This window comes from Pleurodeles waltl, chromosome 2_1 (genome assembly GCF_031143425.1).
Source record: "Pleurodeles waltl isolate 20211129_DDA chromosome 2_1, aPleWal1.hap1.20221129, whole genome shotgun sequence".
Lineage (NCBI taxonomy): Eukaryota > Metazoa > Chordata > Amphibia > Caudata > Salamandridae > Pleurodeles > Pleurodeles waltl.
The window spans coordinates 184,498,427-184,512,735 of record NC_090438.1 but is presented as its reverse complement, the minus strand read 5'-3'; the positions used below and the strand labels follow the sequence as shown (position 1 = coordinate 184,512,735).

The window sequence follows — 14,309 nt, the reverse complement described above, 5'->3', positions numbered from 1 at the left end:
CCCATGGGGACCCCTTCCCTTTTGCGAATGAGTTAGCACCCACTTCACATGGGTGCTAACTGCGAATTGCTTTGCGACCGCGTTCGCGGTCACAAAGCTATTCTGCATCGCGGTGCGACTCGCAAATAGGAAGGGGCACATCCCTCCCTATTTGCGAGTTGCATTCCCATTTTGCGAGTCGGTACTGACTCGCCAAATGGGAATGTGCATCGCAATGCCCATTTTGCATGTCGCAAACTGCGAATTTTGCAGTCTGCCCCATGCAAAATGGTTCCTACATCTGGCCCTAAGTGCCAGATTGATGCAGGTCTTGAGCCGTTCCAACACTATATTAGCATCATTTTTTTTAACGCTAATGTGGTATTGAAAGGGGAAAAATCCAGCACCATATTTACAAAGAGGCGCAATGCTTGCAATTGTGCCCCTTTGTAAACCTTTGCGCCACATTATGCCTGCGCCAGGCATAATGTATGCAAGGGGGGCATTCCTGTCCTAGGGGGGCCATGAAAATAATGCAGAGGAATGAATGAGATTCCATGGCGCCATTTTTATCGACAGTTTTTAACGTCTTCTAAATGCAGGTGTTAAAAAGAGGCTCCCATCGATTACATTGGGCCTCTGTTTGCTTTGCGGGATTAGTGTCATAATTTTTTTACGCTAATCCTGCAAAGCACCAGACTAGTGTCAAAAATTATGATGCTAGTCACCCTAACTACAACTATGGTGCGCTGTATTTTAAATACGACACTACCCTGGTGGCATTAGGGGGGAGCAGGAAAAGTGGCGCTGCACTGGGTGCCACACCTTTTTTCATAAATCTGCCCCTAAATTTAATGCCACTTTTAAACCCAGCCTTATGTATGTCAATTAAAGCCTTGAAAAAATGTAAATACATACTTCCCTCTGTTTACAGTCAACAGTTTCCTGAAAACCGAGATGTGCTAAATTTGCCAAAATCTGATGGGATAACTGCTTGCAAATGGGACTATTACTGAAAATCCAGGACATCTGATCACCCTACCTCAGGGTCTATTCGTTTCTATGGAACATAAAGAATAAGCACAAAAAGCCTTCAACCTAAGTAGCTACATAACTGAAGGCTTAAACACCATTTATTTATCAGAGAGATATTTTGTTTTATACACTGAACTTACATCTTGTAGCAAAAAAGATCGCTGACTTTGAAACACATTGTGTAACAAAGTGATTTATTAACTGGGGTGGATGGTAGTCTACCACATATAATAAAGTCACTGACATGTTAGGTTCAGGCAAAGGTTTCAGCAATTTCAACCTGAGCTCAACCCCTAGTAGCTGTGGCACCGATCATCCAGGCTTAACTTAAAGAAAGTTGGAAAGCATTTAAACATATCACATAGTAAAAAGAATCAACAACACAAAACATTAAAATTCCTTCTCCAATTTATAAAAGAAAAACAAAAAATGACAAAAATCCACTAAAGAGATCCAGAGATATGCATTTTTAAAGATTTGAAAGAAAAGGCACTAAGAAAAAGTAAAGCACCGATTAGTAATCACTGTTTGCAGGTGACCAGGACCTACTCTATTTCAGGTTGACCAGGATGGAGCACAAGTCAAATACACCATGTAGGTTCGTAGAGGGTAAAGGTTTTACCTTTCAACTTAGGGCCTAATTACGAGTTTGGTGGTCCGACCGCCAGATTACGACCCTGGAGGAGCAACTGCCAGGGGACCGTTGCCATCAGCAGGATCATAGATCCGGTTGACGACAGTCGAAGTCATGGTCAGCCACGGCGGTGCTTAGTTCAGCACCATCAGGCTGATCACGACTTCCCTTTCTGCAAACCTTTTCATGGTGGGGTCCCCGCCATGAAAAGGTCTGGCGGAAAGGCAGTGCCGGGGGACATAGGGAGCCCCTGCACTGCCCATGATCATGTTGTGGGCAGTGCAGGGCCCCCCCGCCCAGCACCCCTGGAATGTGCATGGTCTGCTACGGCAGACAGCGTGCATTCCGAGGGTGCTGGGGCACCCTCTGTGTGACAGCATTGGCCTCAGCTCCCTGAAAAGCCGAGGCCAATGCTGCCGTTCTGTTTCCATTGGGCTGACCGGCGGAAACCTCCTAATATGAAGGTTTCCACCAGTCAGCCCAGTGGAAACATCATAATTGGGTCGGGGAGGAGACTGCCAGCTCTGCTGCAGTCTCCTCCCCACGTGTCTGGTGGGCCAACAGTCGGCTCGCCAAACTCGTAATCAGGCCTTTATTCTCTGAAATGGTAATTAGAATCCGCCTAGCGGGCAAGGCAGCAGACGGTATATGTCAAAGTCCCATTGAAGTCAGTTAGGCATTGAGCGAGGTCCTGCTGAAGCCACTGGTTTCGGCGGGAAAAGCTCAGAGAGAGAAACGTCAAAGTTTGCACCCATGAAAGTCCAACCAAATACTTTTGACATCTTTGCCTGATGAGGGTTTCTACCTTCTGATTTACTCTCTTTTTTGGAAGTTGGATTCCTTCAGTGGCGCAAGGCCGCAGGCAGTGTCTAGGAAGGTTGCACTGATGTCAGAAAGGCTTTACCATGGTCTGCTTAACTGGATTGTCGGACAGCAAACCTGATTTTCTTGCCCACCAAATTTTTGCCTTGGGGTATTGAGTTGGATGGTTGGTCTTAACCTTGCGGAGGTCTCTCAGTCCAAAATTTTTTTAAGCCTATATTTTAGAAGAGGTTTTTTTTGTATACCACAAAGACTACAAGGACCTTACAGACAGAGCTTAGGTGCCAGGACTCTCCAACAGAGATCAGCAACAGGGTCTAGTCCTCTTCCAATTGCAACTGGTCACTCCAGAAAAAAAGCCTCTTGAAGCGTTTGATGTCTCTGTAGCTACACAGGAGGTCAGCCAACTGACCATTGGAGTCCAGCTATGTGTCATGGGGACAAGTGGGAGCACGTCCAGACCTTCAGGTCTCCTGACAAGTTTTAGACAACAGGATCACTCTTCTTCTGTTCTTCCGCAGGTCCAGAAAGTGGTATCTTGAGCTGTAGGTGATTTTCCACTAGCCAGTATCTGGGTGACTCCTGGTGACTCCCTAACCAATGAGTAAAATGTTTCCGGGGCAACCTTTTACACTTTTTCAGCACAAGCTATTTGTCTTTCTGCAAACTATCCCACAGTGCATTTTTAAGGGAAATTCCAGATGGCACAGGTCTTCTGCCACTGAAGGGAGCCTGTGGGCCAGGAGTGTGTTTAGAGAATTGAGAAGATCTTTCCTCCTTAGCTACACCAAACTCTCTCTGCGACCAATCGGCTAGAGAGGGCCTAAATATCAAAGGCTGCCGTTCCTCAGGCTTCCCCTTACACGTGAGTGTGAATGGACAGGTCTCACCCTTGTCCCTGTGAAGTACATTAAAATCCTGAACCCTCCTAGCTGCTTTTCCTAGGCTGACAAGTGTCACATACCTCACCCCTGGCCCATCATATCGCCAGGAATAAGCTATTGTCTCTGCTCTGGGAGTAGGGTTCACACCTCATTAAGGTCAATCACTGGAAGGGGCAGATGCTGTCAGGCTAATGTGCCCCTAGGAGCTTTAGGCAGAAAACAGACAACTTTCTAAAATTTACATTTGCTAAATATATATAAAAATCTACTTTTACCTTAAACTTAATTTTTAATCAATGCATTTTGTAAACCAGAGTAAGCAAAATAAACATATTATATGGACTCTAGTTTTCCTATAGGACAACTAAGTCTTCAAAAGTGGAAATAGCCTTTGGTGTCTTGTCACTGTATGGACATCATACCATTAAATTTCAACATGCCCCACTTTTAAATACTAGGCACCCTACCTTGTGGGCAATCAGACTGACCTAGGGGTGACTTATTAGTATTTTGAAGAAGAGTTTTTGTTTTCCTTTCAAAAGTGTTATTTTGACAGGTTGAGCTTCAGGTTTAAATTGCAGCAGTCAGGATACACTAGTAGGCCCAAAGCCATGTTTTCCTTGTCACACTAGGGTCGGTACGATAAGTGCTGCAGTTCAAAGGTGACATTTAATTGTCCATACCACAATGTAATTTCTACACCCTATACTATGGCCTTGCAGGAGAGTTACATTTACCAGTCAGGCTTTAGTCAATTTTTACATGTTTTAAGGGTCTGAGCACATATACTAGACCCTGGATAATAGTGCCCCACTGTGCAGAGTGTAAAGACTCGCAATAAAATTCAACAAAACAATGGGAGTGACCACACAAAAAGGGGCATTTTTTCCACACTCTGAATTTCTTATAATTATGTTTATATTTATGTGCATGGATTTAAGGATGGTTTAGAAAGGCAAATGTTACCTGGGCCATAGGATTGTTTATTTATCAGTCAACTTAGGAACACAAGTATTAGCAAGGATAATTGAAAAGTAGGAAATGTTCTATTTAAATGTTTATGTTTAATGTATTCCTGTGTATACCTGTATTATCAATCCATGATTTACAAGCACAAACATACAGTAGTTTTTATGTTATCCATTGCGTGTTGATTTAGCTGTTGTAAGTGACGATATATGTGAAAATACAGTCTATGTGGGATGCCTCTGTATGTACCAAATATCACCTAAAGCATGAGGTGTTTATTGTTATAGATGTTTCAGGCAGATTGCACATGTTGTATACTGCATAGTTATACCTAGTATATTGATTGATTTATTCAGGTAACTAAATATTTTGTTTGAACTCTACCTGAGCTCTTGGAAAACTTTAGAAAGTAAAGCTGTTGGCTATGAAGTTGTCTTTACTTAACTGTACCAACATGCTATTTCCATTATACCTTTTTCTGGATGTGCAGTAGCTCCTGTCTTTAACAGTTATATGTATAGAAAACATATATCAAAGACATGTAAAAGACTGAAACAATATTACAGTTACAGATCTGTACACACCTTCAGTGATTGCTCTTTCCTCAATACTGTCAAAGGAATACTGCTCTTCTGATTTTTTCTTGCTGATAGCTACGAAAATTAAGGGCCGGGTTTAGAGTTGGCAGACAGGTTACTCAGTCACAAAACGGAAAGGATATCCGGTCCACCATATTACGAGTGCATAATATCCTATGCCAGTTGTAATATAGCAGAGGGGATATACATTATATATGTGATGCAGTAACCCATCAGTTGAACTCTAAATTACGTCCTAAATGTCTTAATGTGTGAGAAGAACCAAATGGCTTGAGTAAGACTAATTCTTCACATAAATTCTTTGGTCTGATATTTATCACAGGTAATGGTTGACACAACCAATCATTTTAGTGAAGAGGTCACTAATCAACGAAATCTTGAAAAACTAAAGTTGTTGGAAAAACAACAGAATGAAGAGAATAAGGAGGAGAAAGATGAAAGGTGAGGCAAATTCACATTGAATGATTATGTCATATAAGATTTTTCCTCGCCTAACTGTGAACGAAAACATCACGCAAATTATTGACTGTTACATTGCCTGTTTGATTGAAATATCGATCAATTTCAAAGTTGTATTTTATTGTACATGGTGCAGTATTTCTTACACATAATCAACTCAAACCCCGTTTCTATCGCAGCCATGAATGACTCAGTGAATCATGATCTATTAACAGAGTGTACAAAACCCCATGGTCGGGGTGATTTGTACACTCAACCCACCATCTCGGGTATCCCCAAAGAAAGAGTGTGACCACTGGTTGCCAGACGAGCCAGGTAAAGTTCTAAGCAGCCACGGCGTGCGTGTCGCAGAGGGGGCGGGCGGTGTGCACGGAGGGGAGGGTGGGGGCTATATTAAAAATATATATCTTTTTTTAAAAATTACCTCCCTCCCGCTCCGTGCCGCTCCTCTGCTTTTCCGTCTCGCTGCAGGCACAGGCTCCCAGCCTGCCCTGCGGCCAATCCTGATGCTTCTCACGGAAGCGTTAGGATTGTCTGAGAGTGCCCAGCCAAGGCGCTCTCAGGCTGACTGGGAGTCTGTGCAGGCTCTCTCCAGCCCAGCAACTGGGTTGCTGGGTTGGAGAGAACTTTCTGCACATGTCACGCACAATGAGGGGGGAGTGCTGAGCACTCCCCCCTCATTGCTCGTCAGCCCGTGGCCCCGCCCCTTTGCCCCTTTTCCCTACCAGCGGGGGGCGGCACTCCTCCACCCTTATGAAGGAGCCGCCCCTGGTTCTAACTGTCAATTATAGTCCATAAAATCCTGGCTGTTCTCTACCAGGATGTCCCAGCTAGGGAACTCTATTTCAGGGAACCATAATGGGTTTGCTTTAAACAAACAACATTTACTGCATATGGAATGTTAACTTTAAACTATCTCTGGGAATATTTTCTATCCTTTGAACTTGAAGATTAAGGGCAAAGCTTTAAGGACAGCGTATTTGGTGTCTAATTACTGTGCCTTGGAAGAGGCAAATATGGGACAGTGTGTTGCTGTACTTAAGAATCAGATAACATGACACATCTTGTGAACATATTAACGACTAAATCTTCAAGCTTTGCTATGTACTTAGATTCTTTTTCTATGGAAATGTCCTAAATAGATTATCTGTAATAGGTTTTCCTTTGTATGAGAATGTACACACTAGTGCTCAGAAACTTTGTAAACTAAATTTAATGTGAGTGACAACATCTTAGGGCTACATGTACAAAGATTTGAAAAAGCGATTTCCTAATTGGAGATCGCTATTTCAAATGTATGAAACTCTTGAATATTAATGAAGTAGGTCGCAATTTTCGACTCATTAGGAATCGCAGCCATCAGATGGATGGTGAACTGCTGGGGTCAACAGACCACCATATCTGTGATTGCTTTTAAAGAAAGCAATCTTTTTTTAATCACACTTTGAGTTGCGTTAAAAAAAATGAAACTTTGAAGTTTCGTTTTTTAAAAGTAGGCAGTGATCCATGGTACCACTGCCTCCTCTTAAGAAATGTTTGTTTCTTATTCTCAAAGGGAAAGGGGTCCCTTGAGGACCCCTGCCCATTTGCAAATCGGTTACCACTTCCTTCAAGGAGTCAGTAAAATATGAATGTTTTGCGACTGTAACTCAGTTGAAAAACAGTCATACATCCCATTCAGATTCAGTATTTAGAAGGGACGCCCTAAAAACGCGCATTCCAAATACGGAATCGCAAACCCAAATTGCAATTCAGTAACCTGTTACGATCACAATTTTTGTTTTATACATATTTAAAATAATTTATGCAGTCATAAACGGCCCGATTGGGCTGTTTCCGACCACAAAAATGTCTTGTACATATGGCCCTTAGGGGCATATTTAAGAAATATGTGTGCAGCGCCATATTTTTTGCACCCATTATCGCCCACCTACTGCTACCACGTGTGCACCGTATTTAAAATACGGTGCACCATGGCGCAGGGTAGGGGCCAATAGCGTAATTTTTCATGACACTATTGATGTACTCTGCAGGAGTAGTGCCAAAATATTGGCGCTACTCCTGCAGAGTATATAGGGGCCTGTTATAAATAATGGAGGCCCCCCTTTTAATGCCTGCTCTGAGCAGGCGTTAAAAGTACTGTAAAAAATGACGGAAGGAAATCTGTTAGATTCCTTGCACCATTTTTTGCCCCCCTAGCGGGGGAACGCCCCCTCTGCATACATTATGCCTGGCACAGGCATAGCGTAGCGCAAAGGGTTACAAAATGCATGCATTGCGCCACTTTGTAAATACAGTGCGAGGATTTTGCCCACGTTCAGCCACATTAGCATAAAAAAATGACACTAATGTGGTGCAAGGTGGCGCTGGGGGCTTATAAATATGCCACTTATTGCTTTAGATGAGTCACTTTCTGTTGCGATCCACTACAGTCTGACCACAATAACTCACACCAAAGTACAACGGTGGAGTGATGTTTAAAATGAACATTGAAGATGGGATTGCTAAACACCCATGTCAAGATACCAAACCAGGTAAAAGGAGAGAGACACAAACAGCGAAGCTTTAGAGCAGTCAGAAGCTAACATACTTTATTATGCTTTGTGGGGGCTGTGCAGCATGCTGACGCCCACATGTGACTGCATGTGAAAGAAAAACTTCACTTTATTTACTTAGGAAAGGAAATGATGAAGAAAGAAACGCACATGAAGAACCTCAGGAGACTGAGAAGGAATGGGAAGCAGAACAGGAGAAAGGACCAGAGGAAACAGCTAGTGCAGCTGTCTGCCAGCCAGACGTGGAAGACTTGTGGCTAGACGGCACGGCGGAATGGGAAGAGCGGAAACTGGTGCTGGCCCAGAGAAGAGTGGAATCCATGAAACTCCTTACAACCCTCTTAGAGAAAGTGCAGGTAAGCATCCTTTCACTAACATGCTGGCAGTATTTCTTGCATAAAAGTATGTATATGATCTGCATTGACTGATTGTTAGCATACGTCTTATGAGTCAGACTTTATTTCTGAATGTACTATTTTCAATGTTGCACAAGGGACAGACAGCCCACACCTGACTAATAAAATAAACATTATACATGTTATTAAACACTTCCATATGCTGTAAAAAACAACATACAATTTACTATATGTAAAACAAAGTTTCATTATTTCGGTGCTGCCCTTTGAGAAAACTTCGTTTTTTTGTTTGAAAATGTTACTGTCAGTGAATAAATAAGGCAAAACAAACTACTTTTCAATTAAGCTGATACATTTACAGCTCCACCCACTTATTTCCCCTTCCAAACACTCATCTGTGCTATCCGTCCCATGTGCCACGGGACTCGCGCTAGACCTCAGTGATGACGCTTACGCAGGTTGAAATCAGCCTGCAGTTGCTTGTGTTCCTGTCTGGAAAGGTCTAGCCTATCAGTTTTTAACAAGATCAAGGATGATTTGCATATGGCTGGCCTTTATCTAAAGAGGCATAGTGACTTAGAGCCTGGGTTCGAGTTTGGCGGACGAGTTACTCCGTCACAAACATGATGGATATCCACGATCTCATTGTAGCCTATGGAGATCGTGATATGGCGGACGAGGCGTCCGTCACATTTGTGACAGAGTAACCCGTCCAACAAACTCTAAATCAGGAGCTTAACTTTTTGGACTAGAAAGCAGCCCATGCGACTGCCAGCGGCTCAGTTGAATTTTAGTATTCCTCCCATTCATTTGTTTCATTCAGGGCCAATGTGTTAAAGAGGTTTGTCAGTGGGTTCAACCAAAAGGTCAGTTAAGACACCAACAACCTCATCATCCTTGGATTTTATTCCATTGAAGAACTGTCATAGCCTCCGGGGCGGCTCCTCTTCTATGGCGGAGGAGTGTCACCCCCTCCCCTCCCCAAACGCCAGCAACAGCAGCTGCAAAACCTTTACCAGAAAACAATAATAAACTATGTTTATTATCGTTTTCTTGTAAAAGGGGTGGGGCCATGGGCGATTACCGGGACTGATGGGGAGTGCACAGCACTTCCCCTCAGTGCACATGTATGTTTGGCCGGCCGTCTCGGGCCGGCCAAATACACATGCACGCTGGGCTCTCTCCAACCTGGCACTGCATTGCTGGGTTGGAGACAGCAGGTAGAGACTTTCACTCTGCCTCGAGCCCCCTGGCAGGGCGCACCGTCCAATCCTAACACTGCTTTCATGCTGCCAGCAGCATGAAAGCAGTGTTAGGATTGGATGCAGAGGGGCAGGCTGGGAGCCTGTGCCTGCATTGGAGGATAGGAGAAGACCGGAGCGGATCAGAGCGGTGTGTAAGGTAGCTTTTTTTTTTATTATTCTATTTTGTTTTGTTCCCCACCCCCAAACCCTGCCACGCACCACCCCACCCCCTTTCCCTCCCGCGTGCTGCCACTGCATAGCCTACATGTGTTCTGACCTTGTGAGGTATCCTCTAATGTCTGCTTTTCAGTTTCTTTGTTGGCTCTTATGGACTGTCCCTTTTTGGACACACCTGGGTCTAAAGAAGTGTGCAAATATTATTAAAAGTATTTATTATTTCCTTTCCTCAGTGAGAGTGATGATGTTGTATGTGGTGCATTCCTGCACATACAGGGCCTGATTCACAAACTGCACTTTAGCAGTATGTTGTGTAGTACTACAAAACATACTACAAATTGCAATTCACATACTATGCAAGGGTAGGTCACTCCCCCTGCCGCTGCAGCTCCTCCAGGTTCCTGAGTTCCTGAGACCCACCCCATAGTAAGTACCCCCCACCTCCCAGCCCCTCGTTCTGCCCCGCGCTACTCACCCTCTCTCCTGCTCCTGCTTCTTTTCCTCTTTCCTTCTTCTCTGTTCTTCCTCCTCGCTCCTCGTCTGTATTCTTCTTCTGTACTCCTCTTCTCCCCGTCTTCTCTCCTCTTCTCTTCTTCCTCATCTTCTGCTGTGGTATTCTGCACCCTGTTTCTTCGTTTTTTGTATCTCCCTCCGTGTTCTTCTGTGTTCTTCTGTGTTCCTCTGTCTTCTTCTGTCTTCCTCTGTCTTCTTCTGTCTTCCTCTGTGTTTTTCTGTCTTCCTCTGTGTTTTTCTGTCTTCCTCGGTGTTCTTCTGTCTCCCTCTGTGTTCTTCTGTATTCTTCTCTGTTCTTCTGTCTTCCTCTGTCTTCTTCTGTCTTCCTCTGTGTTCTTCTGTATTCTTCTCTGTTCTTCTGTACTCCTCTCTGTTCTTCTGTGTTCTTCTGTGTTCTTCTGTGTGTCTTCTGCTCTTCCGGTCTTCTGCTCTTCCGGTCTTCAGTCCTTCCGGTCTTCTGCTCTTCTGTTCTACTTTTCTTCTGTTCTTCTTTTCTTCTGTTCTTCTTTTCTTCTTGTCTTCTTGTCTTCTGCCTTCGGCTCTTCTGCCTCCTCCGTCCTCTTCTCCCCGCGCCTGCCCTCCTGCTCCTGCCTCATCCCCCTCCCCCACTCGCATCCCCCCCTCTATCTCCCCTATCTAACCCGTTCACTTTCTACCTCCCTCACTCCTCCTATCTCTCCATCTCTCTATCCCACTATCCAACTACCTCACTCTCCACCTCCTCCTATCTTCCTATCTCTCTATCTTTTTCCCTATCTATCGATTTCTCTATCTACCTTTTCTCTCTACCTATTTCTCTATCTCTCCCCCCCTCCCGCCACCCCCTCTATTACCTATCTTCCTATCCCCTCACTCTACCTCTCACCCTCACCCACCTCTACAACCCCCCTCCCCTATCTTCACAACCCTACATCTATCTTTCTCCCTAATCTCCTAAACCTCCTAACACTCTCCCCCCTCCACCCTTAAACCCCCCTCCCCCAGCTCTTCTCACTCTACCTGTCCCCCCCCCTCCCTCGCGCTTTCCCGCTGCGACCTCCTGCACGCCCCCGCCCCCCAGCTCCCATTCGCCCCCAGCTGACCCCTCCCCCACCTCCTACCTCATATGGCGCCCGCTGCGCGACAGTGGTAGCGACCCTTGACCCAAGGGTAGGTCGCTCCCCCTGCCGCTGCAGCTCCTCCAGGTTCCTGAGTTCCTGAGACCCACCCCACAGTAAGTACCCCCCACCTCCCAGCCCCTCGTTCTGCCCCGCGCTACTCACCCTCTCTCCTGCTCCTGCTTCTTTTCCTCTTTCCTTCTTCTCTGTTCTTCCTCCTCGCTCCTCGTCTGTATTCTTCTTCTGTACTCCTCTTCTCCCCGTCTTCTCTCCTCTTCTCTTCTTCCTCATCTTCTGCTGTGGTATTCTGCACCCTGTTTCTTCGTTTTTTGTATCTCCCTCCGTGTTCTTCTGTGTTCTTCTGTGTTCCTCTGTCTTCTTCTGTCTTCCTCTGTCTTCTTCTGTCTTCCTCTGTGTTTTTCTGTCTTCCTCTGTGTTTTTCTGTCTTCCTCGGTGTTCTTCTGTCTCCCTCTGTGTTCTTCTGTATTCTTCTCTGTTCTTCTGTCTTCCTCTGTCTTCTTCTGTCTTCCTCTGTGTTCTTCTGTATTCTTCTCTGTTCTTCTGTACTCCTCTCTGTTCTTCTGTGTTCTTCTGTGTTCTTCTGTGTGTCTTCTGCTCTTCCGGTCTTCTGCTCTTCCGGTCTTCAGTCCTTCCGGTCTTCTGCTCTTCTGTTCTTCTTTTCTTCTGTTCTTCTTTTCTTCTTGTCTTCTTGTCTTCTGCCTTCGGCTCTTCTGCCTCCTCTGTCCTCTTCTCCCCGCGCCTGCCCTCCTGCTCCTGCCTCATCCCCCTCCCCCACTCGCATCCCCCCCTCTATCTCCCCTATCTAACCCGTTCACTTTCTACCTCCCTCACTCCTCCTATCTACCTATCTCTCCATCTCTCTATCCCACTATCCAACTCCCTCACTCTCCACCTCCTCCTATCTTCCTATCTCTCTATCTTTTTCCCTATCTATCGATTTCTCTATCTACCTTTTCTCTCTACCTATTTCTCTATCTCTCCCCCCCTCCCGCCACCCCCTCTATTACCTATCTTCCTATCCCCTCACTCTACCTCTCACCCTCACCCACCTCTACAACCCCCCCTCCCCTATCTTCACAACCCTACACCTATCTTTCTCCCTAATCTCCTAAACCTCCTAACACTCTCCCCCCTCCACCCTTAAACCCCCTCCCCCAGCTCTTCTCACTCTACCTGTCCCCCCCTCCCTCGCGCTTTCCCGCCGCGACCTCCTGCATGCCCCCGCCCCCCAGCTCCCATTCGCCCCCAGCTGACCCCTCCCCCCCCTCCTACCTCATATGGCCGCCGCTGCGCGACCGCGCAGCGGGCGCGTGCAGCAGGTGCGCCGCTGGTGCGCCAGAGGCGCGCCAGAGGCAAGCCCGTCTGCGCCCGTCTGCGCCTGGCCCGCGCCCAGCGCCATGACCCCTGGTCCCCAGCGCTCCCAAGCCCCGATGATCCGCTATGACCCCACCACCCTCCATGCCCTCAACCCAGGACGCTCCAACACCTGCTTCCAAGCTCACCCCAATCGCACCCATGGACCCTTCGCCTGCAACTCCTGCAAACGCATCTTCCACCACGCAACAACTACGACCACAAGCCCACGCGCCATCAACCACCTCAAGTGCATCCTAGTCAACGCTCGCTCCGTTCACAAACACGCCGTTGAACTCTGGGACCTCCTAGACTCCACAGCACCGGACGTCGCCTTCATCACGGAGACCTGGATGAACGCCTCCTCTGCTCCAGACATCGCCACCGCCATCCCCGAAGGCTACAAGATCTCCCGGAAAGACCGCACCAACCAAGTAGGAGGAGGCATCGCCATCGTCTTCAAAGACTCCATCAGCGTCACCACCTCCACTGAAGACTCTCCTCTTGCCGCTGAACACCTGCATTTTCAGATTCGCACCGACCCGAGGACCACCCTCAGAGGATCCCTCGTCTACCGTCCTCCCGGACCTCGCGCCCCTTTCAGTGACACCATCGCCGACTTCATCTCCCCGCACGCCCTCGCCTCACCGGACTACATCCTCCTAGGCGACCTCAACTTCCATATGGAACAAAACAACGACCCCAACACCACCACCCTGCTCGACAACCTCGCCAACCTCGGCCTCAAACAACTGGTGAACACTGCCACCCACATCGCTGGACACACACTCGACCCTATCTTCTCCGCCAGCAAACACGTCTTCTTCAGCCACGCCTCCGCCCTTCATTGGACCGACCACAGCTGCGTCCACTTCACATTCCGACGCGAGACCCGCCACCTCCGCACTCAACCCATCCCTCGCCGACAGTGGAACAAGATCCCTGAAGAGCAACTCTTCGCCGCACTCGCCGCCAACCAACCCACCCTCACCACCGACCCCAACGTCGCAGCCCTCAACCTCACAAACTGGATCTCCAACTGCGCAGACAACCTTGCTCCCCTCAAACGCTCGCAGCGACAGAACAACACCAAGTAACCCCTTTGGTTCTCTGACACCCTCAAAGAATCAAAGAAAACTTGTCGCGCACTTGAGAAAGCCTGGCGCAAGGACCGCACCGCTGACAACATGACCGCCCTCAAGAACGCTACCCGCAAACACCACCACCTGATACGCACTGCCAAAAGGAATTTTTTCACCGACAGACTGGACAAAAACAGCCACAACAGCAGAGAACTCTTCAGCATCGTCAAGGAGTTCTCCAACCCCAGCGCCAACGCCAACGCCGTCACGCCCTCACAGGATCTATGCGAATCCCTCGCCACTTTCTTCCATCGCAAGATCAGCGACCTCCACGACAGCTTCGGACACCAGACCCAACCTAACACCACCGAACCCACATCCCCGACCATCACCCTCAACAACTGGACCCACATCAGCACGGAAGAAACCAAATCCATCATGAACTCTATCCACTCCGGCGCCCCTTCGGACCCCTGCCCGCACTTCATCTTTAACAAAGCCGACAACATCATCGCCCCGCACCTCCAGAC

At 47.1% G+C, this 14,309-nt stretch overlaps 1 protein-coding gene across 1 annotated transcript in view; it reads left to right on the top strand.

The window, feature by feature from the left end:
- LOC138262437 (A-kinase anchor protein 17B-like) overlaps positions 1-14,309 on the top strand; it is a 92,142-nt gene that overhangs the window by 39,555 nt on the left and 38,278 nt on the right. The window contains exons 2-3 of the mRNA XM_069212335.1: positions 5,245-5,363; positions 8,058-8,292. Coding sequence (XP_069068436.1) covers positions 5,245-5,363; positions 8,058-8,292 — 354 coding nt within the window. The remainder of the gene's footprint in view (positions 1-5,244; positions 5,364-8,057; positions 8,293-14,309) is intronic.